Source organism: Suillus fuscotomentosus (genome assembly GCF_016647785.1).
Source record: "Suillus fuscotomentosus strain FC203 chromosome Unknown F5891scaffold_2, whole genome shotgun sequence".
NCBI lineage: Eukaryota > Fungi > Basidiomycota > Agaricomycetes > Boletales > Suillaceae > Suillus > Suillus fuscotomentosus.
This window is the reverse complement of record NW_024539514.1, coordinates 619,293-645,773: the sequence shown is the minus strand read 5'-3', so window position 1 is coordinate 645,773 and position 26,481 is coordinate 619,293. Positions and strand designations below refer to the sequence as shown.

General features: G+C 48.6%; 12 protein-coding genes across 12 annotated transcripts; 8 read left to right on the top strand and 4 right to left on the bottom strand.

Annotated features, from left to right (window-relative positions):
* The first annotated feature begins 734 nt into the window (after nucleotides 1-734).
* On the top strand, nucleotides 735-3,056 carry F5891DRAFT_209932 (cytochrome P450). The gene is made up of 11 exons (XM_041370911.1): nucleotides 735-1,084; nucleotides 1,138-1,462; nucleotides 1,510-1,658; nucleotides 1,706-1,821; nucleotides 1,869-1,991; nucleotides 2,057-2,246; nucleotides 2,303-2,384; nucleotides 2,438-2,563; nucleotides 2,613-2,623; nucleotides 2,684-2,813; nucleotides 2,868-3,056. The coding sequence occupies exons 1-11, from the start codon at nucleotides 889-891 to the stop codon at nucleotides 2,947-2,949; spliced, it is 1,530 nt and encodes a 509-aa protein (XP_041233265.1). The 5' UTR covers nucleotides 735-888; the 3' UTR covers nucleotides 2,950-3,056.
* Nucleotides 3,057-3,547: 491 nt separating this feature from the next.
* On the bottom strand, nucleotides 3,548-4,685 carry F5891DRAFT_1160788 (NUDIX hydrolase domain-like protein; the record flags this gene model as incomplete). The annotated part of the gene is made up of 7 exons (XM_041365240.1): nucleotides 4,412-4,685; nucleotides 4,198-4,375; nucleotides 4,123-4,147; nucleotides 3,941-4,078; nucleotides 3,884-3,889; nucleotides 3,780-3,848; nucleotides 3,548-3,706 (listed from the first exon to the last, which is right to left on the bottom strand). Exons 1-7 carry the CDS (start codon nucleotides 4,440-4,442, stop codon nucleotides 3,548-3,550), a joined length of 606 nt encoding a protein of 201 aa, XP_041233264.1. The 5' UTR covers nucleotides 4,443-4,685.
* A 150-nt stretch (nucleotides 4,686-4,835) lies between these two features.
* F5891DRAFT_996569 (uncharacterized protein) lies at nucleotides 4,836-8,476 on the bottom strand. The gene is made up of 10 exons (XM_041378385.1): nucleotides 7,938-8,476; nucleotides 7,430-7,886; nucleotides 7,098-7,381; nucleotides 6,922-7,047; nucleotides 6,834-6,869; nucleotides 6,682-6,786; nucleotides 6,431-6,626; nucleotides 6,096-6,379; nucleotides 5,276-6,047; nucleotides 4,836-5,226 (listed from the first exon to the last, which is right to left on the bottom strand). Exons 1-10 carry the CDS (start codon nucleotides 8,285-8,287, stop codon nucleotides 4,948-4,950), a joined length of 2,889 nt encoding a protein of 962 aa, XP_041233263.1. The 5' UTR covers nucleotides 8,288-8,476; the 3' UTR covers nucleotides 4,836-4,947.
* A 3,274-nt stretch (nucleotides 8,477-11,750) lies between these two features.
* Nucleotides 11,751-12,970, top strand: F5891DRAFT_209703 (uncharacterized protein). Its single transcript, XM_041370910.1, has 6 exons — nucleotides 11,751-11,758; nucleotides 11,811-11,976; nucleotides 12,031-12,103; nucleotides 12,150-12,481; nucleotides 12,529-12,791; nucleotides 12,891-12,970. Coding segments are annotated over exons 2-5 (660 nt in total). The 5' UTR covers nucleotides 11,751-11,758; nucleotides 11,811-11,974; the 3' UTR covers nucleotides 12,782-12,791; nucleotides 12,891-12,970.
* A 617-nt stretch (nucleotides 12,971-13,587) lies between these two features.
* Nucleotides 13,588-15,394, bottom strand: F5891DRAFT_1180711 (uncharacterized protein; the record flags this gene model as incomplete). Its single annotated transcript, XM_041365972.1, has 5 exons — nucleotides 13,588-14,010; nucleotides 14,065-14,169; nucleotides 14,217-14,875; nucleotides 14,931-15,204; nucleotides 15,260-15,394. 5 exons carry the CDS (start codon nucleotides 15,392-15,394, stop codon nucleotides 13,588-13,590), a joined length of 1,596 nt encoding a protein of 531 aa, XP_041233261.1.
* Nucleotides 15,395-15,845: 451 nt separating this feature from the next.
* Nucleotides 15,846-16,907, top strand: F5891DRAFT_996548 (NADH-ubiquinone oxidoreductase complex I, 21 kDa subunit-domain-containing protein). The gene is made up of 5 exons (XM_041378384.1): nucleotides 15,846-16,062; nucleotides 16,129-16,230; nucleotides 16,284-16,448; nucleotides 16,510-16,522; nucleotides 16,578-16,907. Exons 1-5 carry the CDS (start codon nucleotides 15,918-15,920, stop codon nucleotides 16,654-16,656), a joined length of 504 nt encoding a protein of 167 aa, XP_041233260.1. The 5' UTR covers nucleotides 15,846-15,917; the 3' UTR covers nucleotides 16,657-16,907.
* Nucleotides 16,908-17,610: 703 nt separating this feature from the next.
* On the top strand, nucleotides 17,611-19,007 carry F5891DRAFT_996544 (Alpha/Beta hydrolase protein). Its single transcript, XM_041378383.1, has 2 exons — nucleotides 17,611-18,440; nucleotides 18,491-19,007. The coding sequence occupies exons 1-2, from the start codon at nucleotides 17,770-17,772 to the stop codon at nucleotides 18,741-18,743; spliced, it is 924 nt and encodes a 307-aa protein (XP_041233259.1). The 5' UTR covers nucleotides 17,611-17,769; the 3' UTR covers nucleotides 18,744-19,007.
* Nucleotides 19,008-19,280: 273 nt separating this feature from the next.
* Nucleotides 19,281-20,169, top strand: F5891DRAFT_1219780 (uncharacterized protein; the record flags this gene model as incomplete). Its single annotated transcript, XM_041369389.1, has 5 exons — nucleotides 19,281-19,341; nucleotides 19,395-19,519; nucleotides 19,570-19,614; nucleotides 19,681-19,947; nucleotides 20,007-20,169. The coding sequence occupies 5 exons, from the start codon at nucleotides 19,281-19,283 to the stop codon at nucleotides 20,061-20,063; spliced, it is 555 nt and encodes a 184-aa protein (XP_041233258.1). The 3' UTR covers nucleotides 20,064-20,169.
* Nucleotides 20,044-21,056, bottom strand: F5891DRAFT_209589 (Oxo-4-hydroxy-4-carboxy-5-ureidoimidazoline decarboxylase). The gene has a single exon (XM_041370909.1). It carries the CDS (start codon nucleotides 20,927-20,929, stop codon nucleotides 20,324-20,326), a length of 606 nt encoding a protein of 201 aa, XP_041233257.1. The 5' UTR covers nucleotides 20,930-21,056; the 3' UTR covers nucleotides 20,044-20,323.
* A 70-nt stretch (nucleotides 21,057-21,126) lies between these two features.
* On the top strand, nucleotides 21,127-22,847 carry F5891DRAFT_996540 (uncharacterized protein). The gene is made up of 8 exons (XM_041378382.1): nucleotides 21,127-21,335; nucleotides 21,392-21,414; nucleotides 21,468-21,612; nucleotides 21,664-21,685; nucleotides 21,739-22,005; nucleotides 22,059-22,119; nucleotides 22,174-22,195; nucleotides 22,244-22,847. The coding sequence occupies exons 1-8, from the start codon at nucleotides 21,174-21,176 to the stop codon at nucleotides 22,733-22,735; spliced, it is 1,194 nt and encodes a 397-aa protein (XP_041233256.1). The 5' UTR covers nucleotides 21,127-21,173; the 3' UTR covers nucleotides 22,736-22,847.
* A 144-nt stretch (nucleotides 22,848-22,991) lies between these two features.
* F5891DRAFT_1180705 (uncharacterized protein) lies at nucleotides 22,992-23,685 on the top strand (the record flags this gene model as incomplete). Its single annotated transcript, XM_041365971.1, has 2 exons — nucleotides 22,992-23,489; nucleotides 23,545-23,685. 2 exons carry the CDS (start codon nucleotides 22,992-22,994, stop codon nucleotides 23,683-23,685), a joined length of 639 nt encoding a protein of 212 aa, XP_041233255.1.
* A 1,438-nt stretch (nucleotides 23,686-25,123) lies between these two features.
* On the top strand, nucleotides 25,124-26,474 carry F5891DRAFT_996523 (Shr3 amino acid permease chaperone). The gene is made up of 6 exons (XM_041378381.1): nucleotides 25,124-25,268; nucleotides 25,325-25,392; nucleotides 25,446-25,567; nucleotides 25,620-25,719; nucleotides 25,770-25,942; nucleotides 26,118-26,474. The coding sequence occupies exons 2-6, from the start codon at nucleotides 25,344-25,346 to the stop codon at nucleotides 26,226-26,228; spliced, it is 555 nt and encodes a 184-aa protein (XP_041233254.1). The 5' UTR covers nucleotides 25,124-25,268; nucleotides 25,325-25,343; the 3' UTR covers nucleotides 26,229-26,474.
* The last annotated feature ends 7 nt before the right edge of the window (nucleotides 26,475-26,481 follow it).

The following is a 26,481-nucleotide window of genomic DNA, read 5'->3' as shown; positions in this document are numbered from 1 at the left end:
GCAAGCCTCGCTCTGCGAAAGCCATTGCGCTTATTTAGCAGGATGTTCATTACGAAACGGATAAGGAGGGATTTATTCGCTGTGAGTGGCCGATCTCACATCTGACACTTAGATCCATCACATGATTTGTATTCTATATCACAGGGCAAAGACTGTATCGAGATATCGTAGCGACATTGCCATCGAAATGATGATTTACAATACACATTCTGGTATGTCATAAAAGCGTTCACGGTCTACCTAACGAGCCTGATCAGCGTACCTGGCTCCTGCCCATATTATGCTCTTCTTCCGTTCGAGGCTCTGCGCAAATCCACCCTGAACTACTTCCCCAACAGCTCGCGAACAACTTCTCGTCCTGAGTGCGGTATCTCACATGTACACATGGTCTTCGTTTCTTGTTGTCGTCGCTCATTTGAGAGGCTAAGGCACGTGCGTCATCCATCTGTAAGTACACTGGCTTAGTAGAGTTTCTATCATCTACAGAAATCCTGTCCGCGATACTGAAACACAAGCTTTAAATTTCAGTGTCACTACCTTTCGGCGCTTGACTACTTACGTCATCTTATAATATAATCCCATCCTCCCAAATCGGTTTGGACCCTTTCCTATATGTAGGCCTATAGTTACTGTCTCCGTGTCTTTTCATTAACGCTATCAGCCGCAGCCTACGATTACATCGTATCTTTCCTCGCTAAATTCCGCCTGCGATAACATAAATATTCCAGGGCCACCACAACATTCATATTGCTCTTTGACCGTCCATCAATCACCTTCTTGAACTTTGCATCGTTCCCTCATTTTCTAGGGTGGAGAGCGGGATTTGTATTCGTCATCTGACTCGGACTCATCGCTCACTACACGATCTTTTGCTCTTCCTCAGCTAGCATGCTGATATTCACCAATATCACTTGGCTGGACCTATGTCTTGCTGGTGCCGGAGTGTATCTGGTCAAGCAGGCATTCAGAAAGAACCCTGCACCATATCCCCCTGGACCTCCGGGGTGGCCTCTCATTGGGAACGTCGCAGACATGCCCCACAACAGGGCTTGGCTCACCTTTGCCAAGTGGCGCAAAAAATATGGTGTGCCTCATGTTTCCCAACACGATATATTTCAATTACACAGTGGTTTGCAGGTGACATCTCGCATGTCGAAGTTCTAGGTCGGCACATCACTGTGCTGAATTCTGTCGAGGCAGCGATGGCATTGCTAGACAAAAAAAGCGCTGTGTACTCTGACCGTCCGGTTCTTACAATGGGTGGTGAACTTGTTGGCTGGAAGTACTGTATGGGTCTTCTCTCTTATGGTGACCGTTTTCGCTATTACCGCAAGAACATTCACCGCATAATTGGCAGTCGCGCTGCTATGGCTGTCTACGAACAGATCGAGGAGATTGAGACCCGCCGGTTCCTGAAGCGTGTGTTTGTGAAACCCGAGCAACTGCAAGCACATATTCGACAGTATGTGGTATTTGTCATTGCATGAATTGGGCCTTGATTTTGTATAGCACTGCTGGCGCTATCATTCTGCGAATCTCTCATGGATATGAGGTGAAGGAGAACAATGATCACTTCGTCGACCTTGCAGACCACGCTATGGACCAATTATCGCGGTCCACCGATACTGGTGCCTTCATGGTTGACATCATGCCATGGCGTAAGATTACGACATTCTGACATTTGCAGTAACTTGACTATCTCTAGTGGCCAAGGTTCCCGAGTGGTTTCCTGGTGCTGGATTTAAACGCTTAGCCCGTGAATGGCGCCAGACCCTCGAAGAGTTGGTTGAAGCACCACACAAATTCGTCAAGGATCAGATGGTAACCAACATATACAGTTCGGCGATCGCGAGTTGAACACATCACAGGCTGCCGGAGTTGCCCCAGTATCTTTCACCTCAAATCTGTTGAAAGGCCGAACTTTGTCTGCGGAAGAGGATAACATGGTGAAATGGTCTGCTGTATCCCTATACACCGGTGGCGCCGACACGGTTAGCTCTTCCCTTTATATTACAGATTGATTATCATATTTTGAGACTAACATCTGTCTCCACAGACAGTTTCTACAATATATTCGATTTTCCTGGCGATGACATTGTTCCCTGATGTGCAGAAGAAGGCTCAGGCTGAAATAGATGCTGTTGTTGGCACTGATCGTCTTCCCTCTTTTGCAGACCGCAACTCCCTCCCCTATATCGAGGCCCTTGTGAAGGAAGCCCTGCGCTGGAATGTTGTCGTCCCTATAGGTATGTGTTTATTGTATTCTTTTCGTTGCCGAGCGGTATCAATCGCCTAAAGACAGGGATCCCCCACTGTGTCTCTGAGGACGATATCTATGACGGGTATTACATCCCGAAAGGATCCTTGATCATACCTAACATCTGGTTAGTGCTCGCATTTTTCTGGATTCAACATGATAGATACAATTGCATGCCAGGTTCATGCTCAATGACCCTCAGAGATATGCTAACCCCTCGCAATTCAAGCCTGAACGCTTCTTAGACAATGACGGAAATGATCCCGAACGCGAGCCTCGCACGATCTGCTTCGGCTTTGGTAGACGGTACGCATGGACTTGATTTGGAGTGGAATGCTAACTTTCTGCTCCGCAGGATCTGCCCTGGTATGCAGAAGTACCCTCAATAAAACAGTATTGTGATATTTGCTTGCTTTTGATGTACAGGCCTCCACCTCGCTGATGCTTCCGTCTGGCTGTCTACCGTGATGTCGCTCGCCGTGTTTGATATTTCCAAGATCGTCGAGAACGGCGTTGAGCACACCCCTGAGGTTAACCCCTCATCAGGCGCGATCAGGTATGTGTTGTATCCTATCGCGTTCGCGGTGCTAGTTTGAATACGTAGTCCCAGCCATCCCAAACCCTTCAAGTGCTGTATTAAGCCTCGCTCTGCGAAAGCTATTGCGCTCATTCAGGAAGATGTTAACTATTAAGGGCACGAATATTATGCTTGTTGTCTCAATCTGTCATGCATTCCGATATCGTACATATCTACAAATGTTTCATCTTGTTGAATCGATGCTACTCATGATGACCTGGTCCACATACAATACACATCTGGCACCTACCTTACCACTACCCGGGGACCCAACAGGTAGCAGCTCACGTACTTAAGATCTCCTGTCGATGGCCAACACCTTTACGCGTGGCAACTATCCTCGACTCAACCGTGGAGCTCCAAGCCATGTGAACACATTCACCTCGTGATCTGTCCCCCAACATTAAGAGTTCTGCCGGCGCTGATACGAAGAATGCCATTACTGCGTGTCCTGTTGTGCCATTCCACTACAAGAAGGCGTGGGGAGGCACACAAGATGGTGGTGGTGCTTCATGTACAGGATGGCACAGGTATTTCATTGCTCACATGTAAGGCAGTTGTCGTCCACCGTAGGTCGGACGTAAAACGAAAGTGCCCGTGTTTCAGCTTGCGGCTGGTCATTGAATGGTGCTTCTGAATGAACACAAGACAATGTGTTTTCCAAGGATGATCTCAAAGACCCCCGCATATATCACCACATGATAATCTTTTATTCAAGTGTATACCTTTAAAATTCGCATGAGCAATATCACGTACCAACCTGTCAAACCCCATACTTCTAAACGTCCCTCCTTCCCACCACTCACTTCCGAGTGTCCCGATGGATCGTTTACTCCCTCGAACCCCTCCACAAGGTCAAAGACATCAATGGCCTAATATGGGCTGGTAGCGCGGGACATGTCAGGCCTGATACGCGCAGGGGATGTAAATGCGGAGAGGGGAAACGGTCGCTACCTCGGCCTGAGATATGGTGAGTGAGGAAAGCGAGATGGAGGGTAAGGGATCATCAGGGATCTGGTATCTGTGCCATGACTGCCACGTGGGTATACGAAGCCCTGCGCACCGAATTCAAGTCAAAACAAAACTAGTGAGTAGAATAAACGTACGACATAGAGCCATACTCTGAGACCCATGAGACTTCGCTCAGGCGGGCCAAATTGGCCAAGAATGTCGATCTGCCGATGATCTAGACCTACTTCTTCTTGTGTTTCTCTGAGCGCAGCAGCAAGAAACGATGCATCTGCCTACGGGTATGATGAGGAAGTACACAGGTTCTGAATAGACTCACTGGGTCGACCCTTCCACCAGGGAAACTAGTGATCATGAGCGCCGAGATGCTTGACATTTGGGGGGTTGAATATACCTGACTTCGCCAGCATGGGACCTCAGTTTACCGCCTCGCAGTTCGAGTAGCACGCCGGGTACACCGTCGACGTTACACAACGGAACAAGGACCGCTGCGTTGACTTCTCCTGGGGTCACTGGAGTCTTGGACGTTGTTGCACGCGTACTAATAATGGCGGTTTGGAGTGCGTAAAGAGCTGCGGGTGAAGGGGGAGGTTAGGGATATGATGGACGTGGAAAGTTGGATGTGGAGGGTTGAAGCATGTGCTGCGGCTATTATGAGTATTCAGGACAACATGTCTCCGTGATACTAAAGAAACAGAGAGGCGCGAATACTAATAATATTCCTTTGTAGCCAGGTCGCTCTATGGGAAAATATTATGGGGTCAGCTTGGAAGCTTTCAATGTGGCAGCGCTCGTGCGGCGCGTGAAACTAGACTCGTAACCAGTCTGACTATGCGTTAATTGGGGATGGTGAGAATTTATTGATGGCTACACCACTTGTGCAACCGTGGTAGTATACGCCAGGCTGGTCACGAGCCTAGTCACCCCCCTCAAGAAACCTGACGTGGCGAACCCGTACCAGACTGCGAATCCTGTAAAGATGCCCACTAGGAAGCCTCCCACGAGGCGCTTGCGCCCTCCAGCACAGAAAAACACTCAGCCTGTCTTTGTCACGCCAAATGAGTAGTTCTGGCGAATTGAAGATATTCTCATGGAACTGATGCATGGACAGACACTGCCAGCATCTCATATAATAACTTGATTTTCAATCTCTACTTCCTTTCTGCACCACCTCCTGTGCGGCCCCTTGCTCTAATCTTGTCCTCGCAGCCGCTGATCTTTCGTCTTCCCGTTGTGACAACTTGGACCACTGCAACTCAGAGTGAACTTGGTTCACATGTATAATCTCGAGCTGCTTCTCTAACAAACAGCGGAGGTGCAGGCCGTGACGTGCGAGGCGCGGCAGAACAGAGACGAACTGCAGTGCCTGAAAAGGGTCCCTGATGTCGTAGTGCCGGACATTGCGTTCCATTATGTAGATTTGCTGCATCGCTCGTGAGCTCATTCGGAGATAGTAACAGATGAGCACATACATTGTTTTTCTTCCACGCCATCGTAATCGCGCCAAGTGCGCCATTGACAACGAGCCCGAACACAGGGTGGTCTGTGATACCGAGCTCAGAGAGGAAGGTCACTGCCGAAACCAGGAAGGTCTTCGTCTGGTTCATAGCTGTTGAAATGCTTGACTGGTCTCTTTTCTTGTACTCGGCCAACAGCACTGGGAGAAATAGGTCTTGCTTCCTAGGTTCATCACTATAGATATCCATATCTGTTATTTTTTCTTCCTGCGGTGCTTTATCGTCATCGGGAGAACAATGAAATGGGTTCTGCAACTGAGCATGGTCATCGATGCGTTTGGTTTCCATGGACGTGATCTTTTGGCTGTGACCAACGCTCTGGGATGTACTCGCATCGAGCTTATCCGCCTTTGGACCCTGCACTAGCATGAAAGATTTTGAGAACTTTTCTGGCTCGATAGTACCGCATATGCGCTGGAGCACCGTAGTAGCAGCACCAGGACATGGAATGACGAGGATGGCGTTGCATTTTCCAGTGACCGGATCCTTAGAGGAGTGAGACCCAATCACTTCAGTAAGCACCTTGCAGCGTTTGATATCATCGGCGAATTTGTTGGCCTGATCTCGCGCTGCTATGGCCTGCTTGAAAGAGTTATCGTTGCTACCCACACTCTGGTATTGGTCAAGACATAGGCGCGTGTATTCATCAACAGCCTCAATGGCTTGTGTTGAGGAGAAAGTGTCGTCAGCGCCAAAATTACGAGCCAAATTCAACGGTCGCTCTAACCTAAATGAACAATCAGAATGTAAATAGCTGGACTTAGGGACTACACACAACACATCTCCTTGCTCGGCAGTAGTTTGATAAAAATTCATGAGTAACGAATCCCATTCATGGCGCCGATCAGCTTCGTTGGCGCCATACAATTTTGCGACAGTATCACAGATGCGGGCGCCTTGTACAGCATGCAACAATGCTGAAATCCGGGACGAAATGAACTGGATATCCTCAGACAAGTGGACAACAATCGTGTTGGACTGGGAGCTAGGACGGTGATTCGTGGCGCATAGTTCTGCCCTCATATCCAACAGACAGCTATCAAGGGCAGCGCTCGAGAGCTGCGTGTGATGTAATGAGGATTGGTAGTAAGAGAAACCATGCGGACTCACTTCGGCTTTGATGGCATCTGACCAGCAAAACACCGTCATTTTATCATACTTTTCAATCATTTCATTGATTCCGGCGGTCTTCTCCAGCTCCTTGGAGGTGATTGGAATACGACCAACTGTAAACGCACGGCGTTCAAACAGCCAGTTGGACATAGACAGCCCGTCAACAAGGCCGTTGTCAGGCAAAGCAGCCATTCTGGAGACAAGGAATGGTCATTGAACAGTAGTCGGACAAGAAGCAGGCTCCATGCCGTGAGTTTAAATATGATTCAGAACACAATGAGGTAGAACCCTTAGCCTTTGCTGGTAATCGACCGTGCCTCTTCAAAGAACCCGATGGTTGTGACCCCCCGCCTCTGCAGAGACGATAAGATCATGAATCAAGTAACTGAAGCAAACTTACCGTGTCGTGTTCTTTAAGTGGGTCCCATAGAACAGCCTAAAGCATCAAGTTAGTTGTGTGTTGATAGGTGCAACATAGGTCGAATCACTTTGGAACATCGACTGGTTCATCCTCGGAGATCATAGAAAGGTCAGAAGCCATGGTATCGTATGATACAAGTGCAGTGTCCAAGAGCGGGGATGGAGTACGAGGGGTAGATGAGGATGACGTCTCACTGAAAGACCATTATGATTCGGACTTGGCATTAAATATAGAAATCCATACCTGGAACTGGTCTGCACGTGTACCTCGTGGATCCAGGATACCACTCGTTCATCCGACTGCCCCCCAAATTGAGTTTCAAAATCAGGTAAATCGGATCTCCAGCGCAACGGACTCAGAGAATTGACTGCTTCTATCGATATGGCGCCCTTGATATCTTGAGAATGTGTACGCAATCTCAAAACAAATTGCGCAAGGCTGATGGAAGAGTGGGCGTCTGCGAAATCAAACACACCCATGGAGGGATCTAAGCCAACATCGGCTGCTAAAGCGAGGTGCGGTGTAGGCTTCAGGAAGGGTCAATATGGAAAAATATGCATTGATTTGGGACTTACCATGGGGCATTCCTCTGATTGATCGGAGTCGAGCCACCCGAAGATTGCCGTGACAATCGTACCCGTGCTGGAACAGCACAGGCCTACCACAGGCTGACAAATCCCCCACACACGTCTCTGGTAAAGAGCACTGCAAAGTAGGGGAACGATATTCCGGGAGTCGGCGACTAGTAAGATTGGCACCACAGCCAAAAGGCATCTCCCTCGACCCGGAAGCATGTGAGCTTGCAAGGGCAGGTCGAGTGAATCGACTGAACCATTGCAAGAGTCTGAGTCTGCAGAATGCATCGATTCATCCTCATCTTGCTCGTTTCGCAAGCTAGTCATGGAGGTATCTGAATAATTTCTAGGTGCAGGAAAGATGGTATGGGCAGCAAGAAGAGTCGCACGTCCGTCAATGAGATTTGACGGCTGACTGGCGTTCTGAGCCCGTGGCATGATGAACGGTGCATCTTCACTGTCGGGAGATTCGAATCCTGGTTTAATGCGCAATGATAATATCACTCACATAATCAGAACATCTGAGGACAGTGTGTTTGCCAATGCATGGACAAGCTGAGACCAAAGAGGAACAGTAGGTCTCTCGCCGCCGTAGCGAGGAAGCTCAGCAAGTCTACACAACCCTACGGCTGTTGAATGAATTAAGATGTCAAAATCCTTTGCAGTGTATGATCCAGGTGCAGGTACTTCATTGGAAGTGAGTGGCTCCGAGAATGTCGAGGCTGACGCACTATCAAGACGCTCATTACTTGGCTTGTCGGGACAGTGGAACGGGGACAACAAGGAAGCAACACCGCGCACTGGTTCAGGCCAGCCCATAGGCTGGGTCACGTAGTGGGCAATCTCGCCAAAAGTCATTATAAGGTAAGGGGTGTGGTGGCGAGCACTTGGTGGTTAGATTACAGTTACCTTGCGGAGCAAGGTCTTTCGGGATGGAGCGTGGCAAACAGCACAAAATACGCACGTGATTTTCCACCACAGCATCCGAATATTATAATAAATATCAGTTAGCAACTAGGCGCCGTCGCCGGCGATGACCTTGCTTTCGTTTGTAATTGGAAAGACGAAGGGAACGAGCGCAGTTGAAACAGTATTTTGGAAGGACAGAGACTGCTCACAATCGTAGCAAATGTTACGAACAGAGAACGCGGAAAATGCCGTTATTTGGGACGATTCGCAGAATTAACGGGTTGGCATGTGACCTTGCAAGCAAGTGATGGATTCTTATAGATGTCCGATCTGTCATCGATTCATCCTTTGCAGGACCCTCACTTCTACAATACAGGATAGAACTTCGTAAAGAGAACGTGAGCCTTGGGACCGTAGATGGTGAAAGTCCGTGGTATTGGTGCACTTAAGACTCCAAAAAAGGTCAGAATGCAAGGAATACAAGGACTGGAGGACACTTACCGAAGCATATGCGATGCCCTTGTATCCCAGGGCAGAATCAAAGGAGCGAAGCTCTGAAGAATGGTCAAAGCGGAAAGGATAGCCAAAGTGAAAGACACATACCAGATTGAATGAAAGCAGATAGGTAGAAAATGACATGTGTGCAGATGTTCAGAACGACAAATTCACAAGCAAGAAGACATCATTCGGTGATGGAGGCGTGCGAGCTCCACCTATTTACACCGTTCGCCACCCAGCTACACCAAAGGCAGTTACTAAGTGAGGAGGGTAGAGCTACAAGCACCGTCTGACATACTCGAAGTCTGGAACCAAGAAAAGAAGCTAAATCCAGAAGGTGAGAGATCGGAATCGTATGGTGGATGAAAGTCCGATCGATCGTGGTTCACCATGACCGGCAGAACACTGCCAGAAGTACTTGTGATAATACCGTCTGACCGTGACTTTGTGAGCGTAAGGAGTGGGCGCACGCTCGACTCCATGATTCGTTTGGAGGACAAGGATTTGGGAGGTTCCAGTGACTAGTAGTAAGTGTAATTGATGCGCACTCAGCGCTCAAGCGCTCACTATTTGGAGCAGCGCAGCAGTTGGTCGCGGCAGTTGCCGCAGCATTTTCACGATGCCCGTCACACTTGTGACCTCGGCATTACTACAACGGTCTGCAACCTACAACCGTTTTCATCGCTTCAAGTCCTTGAGGACGAGCGCTTGAGCTGTGGTGCGAATCGAGATCTGTGTGAGATCTGGTGTGCCCACAGTTCATCGCCCTTCAAGGCGTGTTCCACCATTCACATTCAATCCTGCTGTATACATGGGTCCACGACTCTGCTATTGATCAGTACACCTCCAGGTAAGACACCACTTTACATATTCAGGGTATACTGAGCAGCGCGTGTCTGATATGGATATGTAAAAGGGTGTAGTGCTGTAGCCAAGTCGTTGGTACTAGTGCTGCTGTGGTTCGGTCCAGAACCACGGTCCGAACCTGACCAACGGTCAGGTTCTTCCTTGGTTCGGTCCGTGGTCCAAGAATTGGGGCGGACAGGACCTGAGTGAGGTTCGCGGTCCACCATTGCCCGAACGGTTCTGTGTTGCCAAGTTCGAACCTTCCCCGAACCGCAAGACGTGGGAGCCCTGTTCTCACTACGAGCATTGCATTAGTCTCTCTCTCTTCCCTATTCTGTTTCACGCCATGGCTTCATTCTATTCCACTCAGGTACGATTTCAAAACTTAGGAATCCTTATAGTAACAATCTCCGTTCCCTCCTCAGCCACCCAAAGCATGTCCCCCACCTTCTCCGCTACGTCGCAGAAACAAGCAGACTGGAAAGAGTTTGGTGATGAGGCATCATTCCAGATTATATTGATAGAATTCGTGTCACTGGTACGTTAGGGCCACTATTTCTATTCTTAGGCTAATATCTTTTTAGATGTGACAAGCCTGCAGATCAATTTTGGACGATGACCTCTCCGCCTCTATCACTGCTTGCTATCAATTGTCCGTTTCGTGATACTGCCAATGCCTGCACGGCATTACGATGCCCCTCCATCTTCTTCAACACACGTTCGAGTCCATAACCATCCGTCGTTTATCGAGGAAAATGGTGCTGGCCAGCGCTGTTCCATTGGGAGAAAAATCCAGTGAGTCGATCCTGTTAGAATGGGCTTTAATGGATTGGGTGAGTGATTCTCCAGTTTCTCCATGCCAGACGATGACCTCCTCGTCAGCATCACCGCTTGCTACCAATTGCCCATCTCGTGATACTGCCAATCTCCACACCTCAGTGTGATGCCCCTCCATCTCCTTCAACGCAACACCTGTCTACTTGCTTCCAGGCGTGCAGAATCGAAGCACTCGAGTGCTACCGATCGTCCATCTCCTCTATCTCGTTCTCCTCCTTGTCTTCTTCCCTTCTCCTGCTCTCGTCCATCGTCCGTATTCGTCTGAGCCACGTCAGCAGTTGCTGACGTGTGCTGGGCGTTTGCGCATGGTGTTCGTGGTTTTGGGAACGGCATGGTGGAGCTCGGACATTGATTACAGCAATTCAGCACGTCGATACTGCGTCACCTCTTTTGCACGCATCACACGGGAGCGTATAGGAACAGGCACCTTTCTGCTGCAGCTTCGTTGGATATGTAGCTATCAGTACAAGTACTTCTACTACCGGACCGAACCGGACCACGGCAGCACTAGTTGGTACCAGCATTTTTATTTGCTGCCTCGTGGATCAAGCACCTGCCGTTTCACTCCGTAGCTTTATATTTCAGCTTGGAGACATTCAAGTTACTGATCGTTTCTCCTCCCTACACCCTACCATGTCTACCGCAGTTGTAACAGACCCAATTTTGGTGTCGCAAGCAGCTGCCAAGCTTACCGGCACAGACAAGACATTATTGAATAAAACTACTGCCATCCCTTGCCCCAGATTCCCGCCTCCTAGACCCAGTCATCCATGACCGAACTCTCTCCAACAATCAATGGGCCAAGCGGTTCCGCCGAGATGCTGCTTACGATGCAAAACGTTGGAAAGACAATGTTCCCACCTACCATATGAAGGGTGTCTGGCTCGAAGACTTCATACGGGGCCCCAAGAATACCGTGACAGCCAAGGGCATGGCTGAACGTACTATGCGAGAGATGTCTACCTGGGAAAGTGACGGAGCTTCGGGGATATTCCTCGATGAACATGATCAGCCCTTGGTGGCTTATTTTGCCCGAAGGCGTGCTGGGCCTTCTCCAAAATTGGTGAGTTGACATCGGCAAGAAATGACTTATAGTTTTAATCACCAATCTTACAGAGCCACTTTGCTTACAATTACTACATTCCTGGGCCCAAAGCTCCTTCGTCTATGGGAAGATCCTCTGATGATTTAGATCGGGCAGCTCAAGAGGGTGAAACGGTATACTTTGATGGTATCAAGGTGAGTTTTCAGTAATTCTGTTAGATGACAGGCAACTTACTGCAGAGGATAGGATAGCGTGCTTGCCAAGACCGCAGTGGCCACACAAACCCTCCACCACCACATAGATGTCCATAAAAGCCCCCGGGATGGACGCCATGACAAGGAAGACCACCTCCTGCGATACGTTAAGGTTGACAGCACCAAGGACTCGGAAGACCTACGTGAAGATGGCATATGTAGGAGCTTCATCTATGCGGGTGCTGAATACGTCTATGAAGACCGCACCTTAGGCTTGCATCTGAGCGCACCGGTACCAGACACCTAGTACATGCATGGCCAGATCAGGGCAGTGATCCTACCGTCGTATGTATAATCTATTCTGCCTCTATATTACTTACACATTTTCTAGCACGGACTTCATCCCTCAGCTGACATGGTCTCTAACGCTAGTGGAGCCCTACATGTCCAAGCATATTTTGATGATACCCAGGAGTTGGCCATTCTGTTGGGAGAAATGTTCCGGGTATCATTTCCGGCTTTCTACACCAAATATGAAGCTGCCTTCCTGGCCGGCCGTTGGACGGTAACTGATCCAGGGCCCCTCCTTGGAAGAGTCCTGGTGTGGAAACTGCAGGTGATGCCCCATCAGGACGGCTTAGATGCGGGTCCATCTATCATCTTCAACATGGGTAAATTTACAGGCGGAGAATGTTACATAACCGATCTTAAGCTCAAACTCTTGTAAGCCTTTCACTTTGTATATAGTTTATTGGACTCATTCGTTCTAGATACCGTCCTCGGGATGTCATAATTCTCATGGGTGGAGCCCTCTACCATGGGATAGGACCGTGGAAGCCACTCCCTGGCATTACTGAAGATGGCATTACACCAGGACGAGTATCTAACGTTTGGTTCTTCCCTCACTCCTCCTTCCAAGTCTTGGAAAACAAAGAGCCTGGCTGGGCACTCAAGTCTGCTGGAGGTTTGAGAGGAACTGGCTCAGAGTTGGATTCTAGCAACTGGGACTCAGAGTCAGACTAGAATCTCAAAGGTATCACCGTTCTCCCTTTGTCATAGTACTCGACCGAATTTTTCTGATGCTCATTCCAAACTTACGCTTTAACATCGATAACATGGACATACTACATAGGATTACATATTTGTCCATAGAAGCATTGTTCCGGTACTAGAGCAACAGGCTGTCTATTCTATTGAGTTGGCACACTCCAGCGCTCCTCCCTCACCGAGCCCCCGAGTGCTTCGGCACCCTCTGCGTCTCCGGGCGTTTCACGCTGCCCTACGCCTTCGCCTTCGCCAATTCTAGCACCAGACAGTACCACTCAACCTGTCGCCTCGCACAACATGAGTGTGGGGATGGGGGCAGGCGCAGGAATGGTGGGTACGGGTATGGGAGGTAGCAGCAAGTTGATGGGTGCGCTGGGTGACACCTATGTGTATAACCCCTTCCCCCACGCTCACCCACTGCCAGCTTACCCGAACCATACTCTGCCAGGTAATACCCCACGCAGCCTGCAAATGCGCCTCTCAAGCCTCATAAAGCACCACCGCAATGGGTCTTGGCCTCCGAAGCTTCGACGCAGCCGTCTTTGAAAAACCTCCCATCAGGTTTACTGAGGAGCGCCGTGAGTTGCCTGCACTTCCGGTGATGATCACTTATTCGTTGATGTCGTTTGCTCAGTTCCCTGCATTTCGGCACACGACCTGCAGTCTCCATACGTTTGCCGTTTTTGTTGTCAAGAAGTAGGCTTCTGTTTCCAAGACGAGTGGCAATGAAATACACTATACATGCAGTGCCACCCATGATGGATATTCCTCTTCCGCAAGGTTCAATTCGTTATCTCTTGGCGGTGAATGAATTCGGTAGCGGGCACCTCAGACATTGGTTTGGCTCCAAATGCAGTCTTCATCGGCAAGGCCAGAGATGGAGTATGCGAGAACGGTGTAGGGCTCGGCGTAGTGAGTGACGAAGGGGTATCTTCGACGACAATCTCGGCAGGCCGCGTAAAGACTGAAGATTTGTGCTGAACCATCTCAACACCCTCCGCCTCTTCCACGGAAAGCACGACGGGAGTAGGTTTCGCGGTCTTTTGCTTCTTTGTAGGACTTTCGTCCTGGTCTGAGACTTCTCCGGCAGTAACCATTGGCTTTGCGCTATGACCATTGGTCTTCGGGATATATGTGTCCTGAGCTTCGCGAGTCGGTTTCTCTGGCCTCTCCATATCTGGCGGAGGCCTTGCGCGCTTACTTCCCTATTATCAACATCAGTCCAGCCCCTAAACTTGAATCACAGTTTCCCCACTGACCTTCGGCACTATGGCTTCAATAATCGCCTGCGCGGTGACTTCTGGCTCCTTCTGCTGTTTCTCTTTTTTCTCTGCTGGCGGGCGCAAGCGTCTCGTGGGAGGCTCCTAGTGGGCATCTTTACAGGATTCGCAGTCTGGTACGGGTTCGCCACGTCAGGTTTCTTGAGGGGGGTGACTTCCTTAATGAGCCCCGTCATATAGTTTGCAGCACGCGTGGGTCGTGCTGGAGGTTGTGGCGGTGAATCATTCTGCTTCCACGTTTGTCGTAAAGGTGAGGGTACAACCGGGGTCGTGGGTTTTACAGAAAGACCCGCAGTGCGTAAACGAGGCGTAGCTGCTCCGTTCACCTTTGGCGTAACAACAGCTGCCGGAGCCAATGTCGGTGCATACACTGGTGGAACTAGAGTTTTCTCATTGATTGCAGGTGTAGAACGGGTTGGAGAAGTAGTGTTTGAGGTCGGAAAACCGATGCTAGACATCGACGATGGGGGCGCAGATTTCTGTGCAGTCGAAGACTCGGCTTCATTGCCCACACGGCGACGTTTTGCATCAGTTGCAGAAGGTGTCCGTATGGGAGATAGCTCGATACGAGGGCCTTGAGGCCGAGATCCAAACCCAGGCGATCGATAACGGTTTCGTGGGCATGCGCTACCCGCACCCTGCCAGCGTAATACGCCATTGGGATTGCGTGAAAGTATCTTTTTCGGAGCGTGTGTATCACTTGATACACTATTTGATGTCCCGAGCCCAAGGTTAGGAGGGGATCCACGCGACGGAGATGTCGAGAATCGGAAGGGTTCCGGCTTGTCTGCTGTTTGAGCATAGATACATGCTTACACAGCATGCTGGGAGCAGGAAATTCGTACCTTGTACGTTCTTTTGAATGTAGTCCACTATGCCAGCTGCCTCGAATTCGTTAAGAGGCCGCCCTGCTTTTTCGACAAGGAATCGAGTGACAGGCTCGAGGTTCTTAGCAAGTGACGGACTTTGCTGCAGATAGAGGGGAACATTGGTTTGGCGAGGTGGTGTATTTAAACTGTAGAAAGGCTGTCGTGCGGGAGTGATGGGTTGGGATGCCCCATTGGAAGGTCCTGGTTGTTGGGCATCCCAAGCAGGCGGGTAAACTAGTTCCTGGGAAGGCTACTCTTCGTGAATCAAAGTTACCAGACCAGACAATACTTAATGGACTACAAACCTCGTGCCCTGGCGGTACATCACCAGGAGGAAGAGGAAGTACAAATTCAGGCGCAGAGTTCCGATCAAGTTGAACTTGACGAGCGGGAATATGAGGGCCCCTCCTGTTCCTGAACCTGCAAATCCTCGTCCTCATCGTTATTGGAGGACGAGGCACCTGAGCGCACCAGATCCTCAGTTCGATCATCCTCCTCGGTGCCACTGAATCGTAAGAAGCTCATTAAACCGGAAATGCTCCATAGCTTAGACATACAATGTCAGGCAAAGTTTCAGGTAGAAGACAATAACATGAATCATGTGCTCATCGATTTTTTCGTTGGGACTGGCTTTGTTGGTCGAGCGTAAGGAGATGAATGGGCAGTCCTCTTCGCCCGACGGTCATTCCGTCTGTCCACGTTCACTCTCCCTCAATGATTCTATAGACGTGCCAGCGAGTTAAGGAATTGCAGGCCGCTTTGCGCTCGTTGTAGAACGGACGATCAGCGACTAGAAACAGAGAACAGAGGACGTTGAGGACAAGTTATAATCACAGGACTGACTTGGTGAGCAGGCCTGGCACATCCCGGTTTAGGGCCGGTCATTGTTCGCGACGAACCGTAACTTTGTCTTCCTGCACACAACGACGACAGCAGTTCATTCTTTTGTCAACATTTGTCGCCATGCCGAACAAGGTCGTCACGACACCATACCCGCTCATCGACGCTGACCCACACGCTTTCCGTGTTGTGCGTTATTTCCGTTCGTCAGACTATGCAACCTGGGCTGCAGGAACAGCCGCATTCCCGGCTGCTTTGTATTTCTGGGGTATGCATCCCTGTTTCAGTCACAACGCTTTGTATCAGGCTTATATGAATTTATCCTTGTCCTCAGATATGGCTGACCCTGCAAAAGTTCGTCTGCGGACCAGCTTTCGGCTCGGAGGTTTCCTTGGCTTCGTTGGTGGTTTCTTGCTGGCATACCAACGCTCAAGTTGTGAGTTACTCTGGTTGTGCAAGACGTGAGCAGTCTCATTGTTTTTTTGACAGTCCGATTCTGGGGCTGGTCAGAGAACAAACGAGAGGAGGACTTGGATTTGGCCGAGCTTTCCCAAAGGGCAGCTGAGGGTAAGCCTTTGTATGGTACATCCAGCCAGCCAGAGTGGGTACAGGGCACTGCATACAGAAACTCTGCATGGTCTCAGTTGAAATTCCGTGAGTATCACTGGAATATGTTAATCAGCGTCTTTCCTGCTAAATCCTTGAATTTTTGCAGACGCATTCCCCATGTACGAACATATGTTACCATAATGTGCAGTCCCAGACTCATAGTAATTATTCTAGGTTCAACTTCGTCAACCATCAACATCATGGCACCGACGCTGCAAAATATGGTGTGAAGGAAAAGGAACTATCAGATTAGATATTCTCCTGCCGATTGTACTGTCGTTGGCTTAGCAGGATGACGCCATGCACTTGCAAAGGGGATTATTTCCCTGTCTACGGAATGAATAAACATACCTGCTTTGGCTCTAGAATATAATGACCGCATCGTAATCAAAGAAGTTATGACAACACATGTTAGCCGGAGCATCTCCGACCGTTCTATTGCATCTAGTGCAATGTGCTGCAGTGCAGTTATGTCGGACTCGAGTGTGAAATTACCTTGCAATTCCTAAACACAAAGCATTAATGGCATTCGATAATAAAAGACATGCGTTGGAGTCAGCTGGCCTATAAGGATACCTACAATCACAGAACTGCAGTTACCGGGTATATTCTCGGACACTTTCTCCTAAATAAGCCTATCTTGCTTGTGGAAGATGCAGTATGCAGATCAGCTTGCCATCCGAGTCCGCCTAGGACAGACATGTATGCCTCGCGAATGGTAGGATCGATCCGAATCGCACCCTTGGCAATAGATGTAGGCTCATCAAGCACTGCGTACTAGTAAATTAGGTTGGTGTCAAAGCTCTTTACTAGTGACTTGAAAGCATGTAATGTCTGATGTAGTGACGTGTATAATATGCGCGAGAGGATATTGATGGCAATACTTGATCGCAAGAACAAGCCGCGATATATTCAAGCTCTGCAAAAAGATCATTTGTGGGTGTTTAAAAAGTCAGAACCCATGTGCGCCACCCCCCACGATTGATGCCAGATGGGATAACAGTCTTGATCTAGGTCCAACTACGTACCACCAAAAAGGACGATATACCAAGCCATTTAGAATGTTTCATGTCACTCTGACAAACTGCGACGTGGACATCGGATGGCGATTGATTCGGATCAAACATTGCAGCGTGGCCGACACCAAATGTTCTCATAAGAAGTTTGAGGAATCTAAAGCTCAAGCTTGACTATATCAACGAGCAGAATGGGCGCATCATGATGAATATCACCATCATGATGCGGTTATAAATACCTTCTCTCATGCTAGACCCATCATAAGATAAATGTCAATGCCCACTGGAATCATCATCCACCTAACGAAACCCACTCACCATCGCTTAGAAGCCAAAAACCATAGAAAACCATGTCGTCACTTAAAGTTAGGGAAGGCGAAGCCGATTTCAACGTTCCTGATGCGGTCAAGCCCTGCAAGACTTGGTACAAGGTGTATGGTACTCTGCCCCACCCATACAACCCACCTCTTGTAGTACTTCACGGCGGTCCCGGTTCAACCCACGAATACCTCGACATCCTCTCCGAGCTTACACGTCTCTTCGACGTACCCGTTATACTTTATGATCAAATCGGCAATGGACGCTCCACGCATCTCCCAGAGAAGAACGGAAACGTGGACTTCTGGATTGTGCAGCTCTTCGTCGACGAGTTGCACAACCTCCTGAACCACTTAAACATCCACGACAACTATAACGTACTTGGGCAGAGCTGGGGAGGGATGCTGGCATCAGAGTTTGCAACGCGCCAACCAAAAGGCCTCGGGAAACTGGTGATTGCTGACTCGCCAGCGAGTATGGCGCTGTTTGTCAAGGCTGCAAACGATTTGAGGAAGGGGTTACCGCAGGAAGTCCAGGATGCGTTGAATAAGCACGAGGCAGCGGATACAACAACGGATCCAGAGTATATTGCTGCAATGAATGAATTTTACAAGCGGCATTCGTGTAGGCTCGACCCAGTGCCTCAGTCCCTGGTGGATGGGCTTGCATGGATGGAAAAGGATCCGACTGTATACTCAACCATGTAGGTGTTTAGTCCATTTGTGTCACGCATCTTCAATCCTTGAGGGACAGGAATGGACCAAACGAATTTAATATCACTGGCTATCTAAAGACGTGGAACGTGATTGACCGGCTGCACAATATTCAGGCGACGACATTGCTCATCAACGGGAGGTACGATATAACCCACGACATAGTTGTGGAGCCCTTCTTTCAGCATATCCCGAAAGTCCGATGGGTGCAATTTGCGGACTCAGCGCATGTCCCGCATCTGGAAGAGACGGAAAGGTTTATGCAGGTGGTGTGGGCCTTCTTGCGTGGCTGAAGCGACTGGGAGTGTAGAGGCAGCAGAAAAGAAATGGTGACGGGGTGCACAGTCACGGTGTATGATACAAGTCATAAGTGCAAGGTGTAGTAATATCGATAGATTGACACTGCAAGGCCTCCAACCGCAAATCCATTGCATCAGTTCAGTATTTGATCTATTGAGCGCTCACCATTCCCGCGGATCTCGACTCAACAGACAAAATTTTCACATGACACGCCTACGTCGCCTAGTATCTGGTGCAAGTTTGCAAAGTTCAAACATGAATCCTGTGAACAGAAGTACTCATCACGTGAGATATGTACGCGGTCGCGTGTCATCAATTTGGTGACGGGCGTCCAAACAAGGTTCAACGTTCAAGTTTGAAATTCTCAGAAGTTGCTTCGAATTCAAAATCCGTTCTGCAACCCCTGCTTGACTACTAGTATCTGTTGCTCGCAGTCCTCATTTCTTGTTTACTGCGGTCCAAAAACCTGTCGATCTGCCCGCGAGGCAAGCTTGAATCGATAAACTTGTTCGAATAGCATCTGCCCATCCATGGTAGGACTCACGCTGTATGACGTCCTTGCGATTGCAACTACCGCTTCTACGGATGATGGTTCGCACTAATCTAATCTACTTCGTCGTTCTGATCTTGACTTCCAATCGCAGTGAGGAGGGCATACAAACAGAAAGCTCTTGAAACGCACCCTGACAAGCTCGAACCTACCTGTATCGGAGCAAGAGCGCCGGGCTGCAGAGGGAAGGTTCAGAAATGTATGGGTGGTCTGAGCTTGGTGCGAATGATTGCTTGATGCTGATGCTGATGGTATGATTTTGTTGCAAGGTATGCGAGGCATTTGAGGTGCTAAGTGATCCAGTGAAAAAGAAGGTGTGTCTTTAATCATGCTTATGCCTCTGTTCGAATGATGGGTACCAACATATTTCATTGTCTTAGGCCTACGATGACCGTATTCAGCTTGCTCAGAAGAACAAGAAACACTGGGATGAGCAGCACGACAAGCGAGTCAAGACGCGCGAAGAGTGGGCGCGTCAAGTCAAGGAACGCAGCGAGGCTCGTATGAAAGAACGTGCAGATTTCTATGAAAACCTCAAGCGTATAAAAGAGGAAAAGCAGCGATACGTGGAAATGGTTGAGCTATTCTATCAAGAACTGCGCGACTGCCACCCAGAGTGGGAATCGAGGAGGCAGGCTGCGCTACAGGTACATCTCATTTATTTTTGCAAGCATCTCTCAATTCGATGGATTAATTTTATATACAGTGGAAAGAAATGGCGGACAAAGGCCAAATACCACGACGACACACGACTCGCATTTAGCGAGGCGAACTCAAACGAATAGTTTGTTCATTTCAGAGCGTATTTTGCTTTATTTATCTCCCAGCGCTGGAGTTTTTATTCGCGATACTGTTGTACTTCTATGCTTCGCTTCCTTCTGCGATCCCTTGTTGTTCGGTTCGTGTTCGTGTTCGTGTTTATTTGTTCATTGATCTGCCCGTGATTATGTTTGCTATAGTCTCCCTGGACATTGTAATGGCAGAATGTACATACGGAACTCCGATCTTATATTCTCGATGTCATCACAACCCCAATGACTTCTGTCTACTCTTAGCAATTTTCCCTACATCATCTACCGCTCGTGTCAGCTCGTGCAACCAATCCTCACTGTTCTTCGCGACACAGATCATGCTTTCTGCCGTAGGCTCGTTCAGCGGAGGCCCATCTGGATAGCTCTCTAAAGGATGCCCGAGCTGTAGCTTGTCCTCCATCTCCCTCGCAATTGCGGCCCTAGTTCTCCCGTTCACGAATGTGATGTACCTCAGTCCAGAGTACACACGCTCGTAACACGCGTTAAGGTGTTCTAGCCGTTTCAACACTTCCGGGGGTGCCTGCAACCTTGTGGTAGCGGAGAGGCCACCACTTTGCTCTTTGGCACTCAACGCAGAGAGCTGTTTGATTTCCCCGATCCTTGGATGTGCAGCGATGAATTCTGCTTGTTCATGTGCATTCCATGCGTGAATGATAGCGATAGCGCGTTCGATGAGCGCGTTAGTGGGATCTGTGGTCTCAAGAGGTGTATTCCTGATGGATTGGAAGAGCTCCGGGGCGAGTTTGGTTATCAAGATATCCGAATGCTCGAATAGCTGGGGGAGGGTGCTCGCTATGACATCCTGAGTTTCGTACATGTCGCGAACAGAGCGTGTCAAAAATCGGGGATAATGGATGATAGATGATCCCTCAGTGACAACCCGTGGCGGATGATACGGTCAGACGTGTGGATGAGTTGTGCATGTGAAAGGCACCAGGTGCGATGGATTGGGTTCTAATTTTACCACATTAATGCAGCGGACTGCAGTGACTAAGTCGGGCCGAACCCCTAATCAGCTGATCATCGTCGTGACTTGGACCACCATTGCAAAGGCATATATAATGCCAATAGAACGCATCTACATTGGTTATACTAACCCGCCTCAATACATCCCTGCATTCACAGGATATCATTATTCCGCCCCACAGCCAGTCATGACCAAACCGTTCGTTCTTCGCTGGGGCATTATCTCAACTGGCAGGATAGCCAATTGTTTCGTAACAGTGCGTTGAACATATCCGCCTATTTCTCTTTCTAATTGATAAGTGTGGTTTACTAGGATCTTCTTGTTGATCCCGAAACGTCAGCGCCATTCTGCTGTCCGTCGTGAAATAAAATGACATTGTTAAATACAGCCGTGATGTCACTGATGTAGCGCACAAAGTGACTGCTGTTGGGTCGCGAAGCATCCAATCAGCAGAAAAGTTCATCGCCGAATATGCCAAGGGTGATAAGTCGATTCAAGCATATGGGAGCTATGCTGGTGTCTTTGCGGATCCGGTGAGTAGAATACCGTCAGAGCAGCAACCAACCTAACGAAACGTGGCGCAGAACGTCGATGCAGTTTACATTGGTTTGACTTAATTCCATATTTAGGTCAATCTCAACTTACAGAGCGTTGTGTAGCCACACCTCATACTCTTCACTATGAAAACGCACTCGACGCGATCAAGGCAAAGAAACACGTTCTTTGCGAAAAACCCGTGACATCAAATGCAGCTGAGCTTCGGTCGCTTCTTGCAGCTGCAAAAGAGCATGGAGTGTTCTTCATGGAAGCTCTTTGGACACGCTTCCAGCCTCTTACACTCGAGGTCAAGAAAATTTCGGAAAGTGGTGTATTGGGTGCACCATTGGCTCTCCAAGCCGACTTGTCAGATGACTTTAAGCTTGACGGTGAGTGATGTTGCATTGTGTTATGTGACATCAGATCTCACGGAGCACAACAGAAATTCCCAAGACTCACCGCGCCTTGGATCCTGCCCTTGGTGGTGGCGCGTTACTAGATTTGTGAGTACACAAGGTAAATCTTATAGCGGAGAATAGTAATCTGACCTATTGCAGGGGACCATATCCTCTTATTTGGGTAAGGCAACAATTATCTTTGTCTTTATTCCCTTAATGACAGTAACAGGCCATTCTCGCCCTGTATGAGCACCCTTATAACCAAGGAGCTGCTCCCAGCAACGTCAGTGGGACAATGTTGAAAACCCCTCTGACAGGGGTTGACTGCAACACCTCCTTCACGGTCACCTTTGTCGAAAGGGAATTAGCTGCACAAGCCATTCTGTCATGCAACATGAACATAGCTTCCTATCATACCGGTGCCGTAATTCGATATGAGAAGGGTATGATCACAATTGCAGCGCCGATATACTGCCCGAAGAGTTTCACTGTGCAGTACCTCGAAGGCAGCAAAGTGACAAAGGAGGAGACAAGGCAATTTGAGTATGTTGGCACTGGATGGCATTTTCAGGCAGATGAGGTTGCACGGTGTGTGCGCGATAAAAAGAGTGAGAGTTCGCTCTGGGGACACGATAAAAGCCTGGTGGAGATGGATGTCTTCGACGAGGTCAGACGCCAGGGAAACTATAAGTTTCCCCCTGGTGTAGAGAAGGTGGTGTAAGGGATGTGGAAGCTTTGAACAATATTGATCTGCATATAGTTCGTTCGGAAGTGCACCTGTAATTTATACTGCGCGTCGTGTTGTTAAATTCGACTGGTCTGGTGAATGTGCTTTGATTTTGTGCACACGTGACGTGAGTCGCGCTGTACGCAACCAAACAAATATTCGGAACATACGAGTCAGAGCTTTATCAGTGCTCTTGAGAACTACCAGTTCAGTGAAAACATCGCGACTAAATTCTTCACATTTATCCATAATGAACGCTGCCTCTCTCATTTCTACTAGTGTCGCCCGAGTTATCATGACTGGCGTTCTTTCGGCAGTCCTATTCAACAAAACCGTGGTTCGTTACACTCGCCATGCCCTGAAGGAAGCAGAACAGGCTTCTCCACAACTCGCCGTTGTTACTTTATGCATTTCTACCCTAGCGCTCCTCCACGCGTCCGACAGAATCGCTTGCGACGTTCTGGGGCTTGCAGAAACATGTACACCGACCACTAGTAGTGAAGAGTATTCCTTGGCAACCGCTCGTGATGATGCTCGCTCTCCTGCTTTCTCACACGACGATACCGATGACTTCACGACTCCTTTGTCATCGCCATCCATCTCATCTCCTGGGAACAGCTTAGACAGTATCGTGACCCTCACTTCCTCCTCAACCGTTTCCAAGCTTGGCAATGTCTTCAGAGATATTACGCCCAGTCCTCCAGCGGTCGTTACTGGTGATAGTGACAACGACGTAGTGCTGCGCAAGGTATGATTATTCCTCTTTTGAACTAGAGGTCCTGGTAACATTATTTTCTTCTCAGTGGACAATGGAGACGGCGCCAGAGTTCAGCACCCCAACGACTCGCACTCCTGAAAATATTCTTAATTCAATCATCAAGCGAATGAGATACCTCTCACTCTCAGACAGTCGTTCTTTCCCCTCAACCCCGACCCGAGCTTGAGACCCCAAGCTACCATCGAAGCATCCCACCTCTCAGCACCTTGTTACTCCTTTATTCTTTAACTTCCCGCACAAACTAGCCCGTGATACCGACCTGCATCCACCCTTTCACAGAACTACGCATCAAGGCTGCCTCACGCCTCTTTACCTTCAAATTCCTAGCATGAGGATGCGATTGTAGTACCGAAATAGCATGCAGCCAGCTTCTCGTCTGGATATGCAGGGAAGTTTCATGTCCTCTTAACTCCTCCTGTCTTAAAACTTGATTATGTATCACACGACACTTGCCACGCCTGTACTGTTCCACTTTGTCGATCATCAATGATCATGGTATCATTGATCGTGATCCATCAAAATTGCTTCGGCAGCCCCTAGATTCGCGAGTAAATATTAAGGCAGACAAGAGTAGGGCAGGGCGTTTACTCGTATAATTGCCAACAATGGTCTAATATTATAGCGATGGTAGACTTACCAGCTGGTGTTCATCCCTTGGACACCAGAGGGCAAGTGTACAGTCGGATAAAATACAAAGATAAGAATCGGGCGCTAGGGTGACGGCACCCACTATGATGTGTCTGGAACGTCCTAGTCTCCCGTAGTTAGATCATCAGATCTCAGAAGTGGACAATTTCTTCTTACTGATAGGAACGCCCTAGACCTACGACGAACTAAAAAATGATATGCAACGTCGGTAGGATTCTGAATCTACCTTCATTGACTCCAGCCTTGTCTGTCAATCGAGTGAGAATCTTGCTACGTCTTCTCTTCTTCGCTAATGGACATTGCAGCAATTCATGCGCAACTTGGGATAACGAGTACATTAATCGCAGGTATGCAGGTTATGATCAAACCTCCAAGGGTCTCCGGATATGCAGCGGCAAGGAGGCGATGGATGACAATACAGTGCTGCTGCTGCCTGTAAATAGCGTGGTGAGTTGGTGGTAAGTATAGGGAATATGTGTGTGGGAGGTGCTATTGATCATCATTCTACACTCAGCTTGAACTTAAACACCGTGGATCTGAACTTTGTATACAAGGTTCAAAGGGGAACCCCTCATCAAGTTGCAAACTTGCACATACATGGATATATGACTTTACTTATCGTTGGGTTCGATGAGCACCTGGCTGGTCGATAACGCATTAGCCTAGAGATCGTCGCTTCCTAGACAGAATCCCTGGCTGGAGGTGATCCGATGTACCCTGACGAGAGAAGATGCTACTACTAGGTAGTAGCTGGATGAGTGGGTTCCTTCGATTGAATAACGCGCACCTGCCATGATCAAGCCAGATCCTGCTAGATAGTATCATGCACATAACGCGCAAGTCTCTCACATATGATGAGAATGAATCACCCTCAAAGTACTCATTAATGAAGTATCAAGTTGCGAGACTCACGGACTTGCCAAGGGTAAGGCACACGAAAGTCGGGGTCATTGCTTACATAATAGAGTTGGTGGGGACTCCCGGCACCAGACGTAACTAACCGTGACTTATCTCTTCGTTTCTGGCCGGGGATTCCGCAGAATACATAGGTCTTCCTGAATCCGAGGTCCCTACGAACTCAATATCTTGATCCGAGTTCTGGTGAGCCCGTCCACTCCAGTCTTGAACACAAGTTACTTACGCCGCAGTACTAATAGTGACATAGCAACCCTGAAGATGGGATTCAGACAAGGCGCTGTCCTTGCTTCGTGCTCTTTTTTTCTTGGTGAGACTTCAACTCATGTTTCCGATGGATCTAACTCCGTATTTCTGTGACAGGAGTCCTCTTCATATGCTTCTTCGTTGATTACCGCATTCTGCATCAGGAATTGACAGAGGAGACTATTGAAGACGGCTTCCAATTTTATACGACTTTCTTTAATGCACCACCCGCAATCAAGGTCTGTCCCTTTGCGGGCAGCAATGTCAGGAGGATGTCACTCATTATTACAGGCCGTGCTACATGGCTTCATGGGGGTTGGTATTTTAGGACTTGTTGCAAAATTGCATAAATATGATGAGAGTGCCATCTTCTTTGATGGATCAAGTCTGGGTAGGAGTCGATTTGACTTGCTTCGATACATTGCTCAATAATATCATTAGTGGGATACATTTTTTCAGCAGCCGTCTACCTTGCAGTATCAGTTCCATCCTTGCGAACCATCGTCACCCCCGCTGATGTCGATACACGTGCGGACCGTATCGAAGCCTTGCGGATACTCTCAGCAGGTAACACCATTATGATGGTGGTCCTTGGTGCCATTCTAGTCCTCCAGGTAATCATCAAACAATTCTCTCTTCCAACATTCGCTTTCTTAGTCCACCCTAATTTTTTCAGCTCTATTTGAAACATTTATCTATCACATTTCCTGCCCGAAGGGTGCATCGCAGAACTCTGTTTTATTTCTTATGTTACCCGCTCAATATTCATTTCTGACTTCGTTCCAACAGGGCGGACAGGAATACGCACGCCGTGTAGAGGCGAGAGAGCTGGCCAAGATGGAGGAGGAGCTTAAGGCCAAAGGGAGTCAGGCTAGTGCTGGGAAAGATAAGAAAGAGTAGATGCTCTGCTGGCATGCGAAGCGGGAGGTCAGACGTTACTCAGTCAAGGCATTCCCTGACTATGGACATCAGTGTCTAAATTCCGCATCTCGGTTCAAGCTTGGCGTCGGGGCATCTAGTAACATTTAAATCAATGATACTTAGTAGTATGATGAATTATTAGCGCCGAGTACTAAGTACTAGTAGTGCTTGTTGAAGTTTTGATTAGTTTGTGTGCACTAATTAAATTTCAAAAATGACTACTAATAACGGA

What these genes read in the sequence shown, in the direction of transcription:
- F5891DRAFT_996523 (XM_041378381.1), top strand. Translation starts at nt 25,344, where the DNA reads ATGGGATTCAGACAAGGCGCTGTCCTTGCTTCGTGCTCTTTTTTTCTT. An exon ending in TTCGTGCTCTTTTTTTCTTG is followed by an intron (nt 25,393 to 25,445) that starts GTGAGACTTCAA and finishes TTTCTGTGACAG; the next exon opens with GAGTCCTCTTCATATGCTTC. An exon ending in CTTTGATGGATCAAGTCTGG is followed by an intron (nt 25,720 to 25,769) that starts GTAGGAGTCGAT and finishes TAATATCATTAG; the next exon opens with TGGGATACATTTTTTCAGCA.
- F5891DRAFT_209932 (XM_041370911.1), top strand. Translation starts at nt 889, where the DNA reads ATGCTGATATTCACCAATATCACTTGGCTGGACCTATGTCTTGCTGGT. An exon ending in GGTTGACATCATGCCATGGC is followed by an intron (nt 1,659 to 1,705) that starts GTAAGATTACGA and finishes GACTATCTCTAG; the next exon opens with TGGCCAAGGTTCCCGAGTGG. An exon ending in TTGATCATACCTAACATCTG is followed by an intron (nt 2,385 to 2,437) that starts GTTAGTGCTCGC and finishes ATTGCATGCCAG; the next exon opens with GTTCATGCTCAATGACCCTC.
- F5891DRAFT_209703 (XM_041370910.1), top strand. An exon ending in AGGGCAGTGATCCTACCGTC is followed by an intron (nt 12,104 to 12,149) that starts GTATGTATAATC and finishes CACATTTTCTAG; the next exon opens with CACGGACTTCATCCCTCAGC. An exon ending in GATCTTAAGCTCAAACTCTT is followed by an intron (nt 12,482 to 12,528) that starts GTAAGCCTTTCA and finishes CATTCGTTCTAG; the next exon opens with ATACCGTCCTCGGGATGTCA.
- F5891DRAFT_996569 (XM_041378385.1), bottom strand. Translation starts at nt 8,287, where the DNA reads ATGACTTTTGGCGAGATTGCCCACTACGTGACCCAGCCTATGGGCTGG. An exon ending in GCCGAGCAAGGAGATGTGTT is followed by an intron (nt 6,048 to 6,095) that starts GTGTGTAGTCCC and finishes TTGTTCATTTAG; the next exon opens with GTTAGAGCGACCGTTGAATT. An exon ending in TGGCGTGGAAGAAAAACAAT is followed by an intron (nt 5,227 to 5,275) that starts GTATGTGCTCAT and finishes CGAGCGATGCAG; the next exon opens with CAAATCTACATAATGGAACG.
- F5891DRAFT_209589 (XM_041370909.1), bottom strand. Translation starts at nt 20,929, where the DNA reads ATGTACGAAACTCAGGATGTCATAGCGAGCACCCTCCCCCAGCTATTC.
- F5891DRAFT_996540 (XM_041378382.1), top strand. Translation starts at nt 21,174, where the DNA reads ATGCCAATAGAACGCATCTACATTGGTTATACTAACCCGCCTCAATAC. An exon ending in CTTCTTGTTGATCCCGAAAC is followed by an intron (nt 21,415 to 21,467) that starts GTCAGCGCCATT and finishes TGTTAAATACAG; the next exon opens with CCGTGATGTCACTGATGTAG. An exon ending in CGTCGATGCAGTTTACATTG is followed by an intron (nt 21,686 to 21,738) that starts GTTTGACTTAAT and finishes AGCGTTGTGTAG; the next exon opens with CCACACCTCATACTCTTCAC.
- F5891DRAFT_996544 (XM_041378383.1), top strand. Translation starts at nt 17,770, where the DNA reads ATGTCGTCACTTAAAGTTAGGGAAGGCGAAGCCGATTTCAACGTTCCT. An exon ending in CCGACTGTATACTCAACCAT is followed by an intron (nt 18,441 to 18,490) that starts GTAGGTGTTTAG and finishes CTTGAGGGACAG; the next exon opens with GAATGGACCAAACGAATTTA.
- F5891DRAFT_996548 (XM_041378384.1), top strand. Translation starts at nt 15,918, where the DNA reads ATGCCGAACAAGGTCGTCACGACACCATACCCGCTCATCGACGCTGAC. An exon ending in GGCTGCTTTGTATTTCTGGG is followed by an intron (nt 16,063 to 16,128) that starts GTATGCATCCCT and finishes CCTTGTCCTCAG; the next exon opens with ATATGGCTGACCCTGCAAAA. An exon ending in GGCATACCAACGCTCAAGTT is followed by an intron (nt 16,231 to 16,283) that starts GTGAGTTACTCT and finishes TTTTTTTGACAG; the next exon opens with TCCGATTCTGGGGCTGGTCA.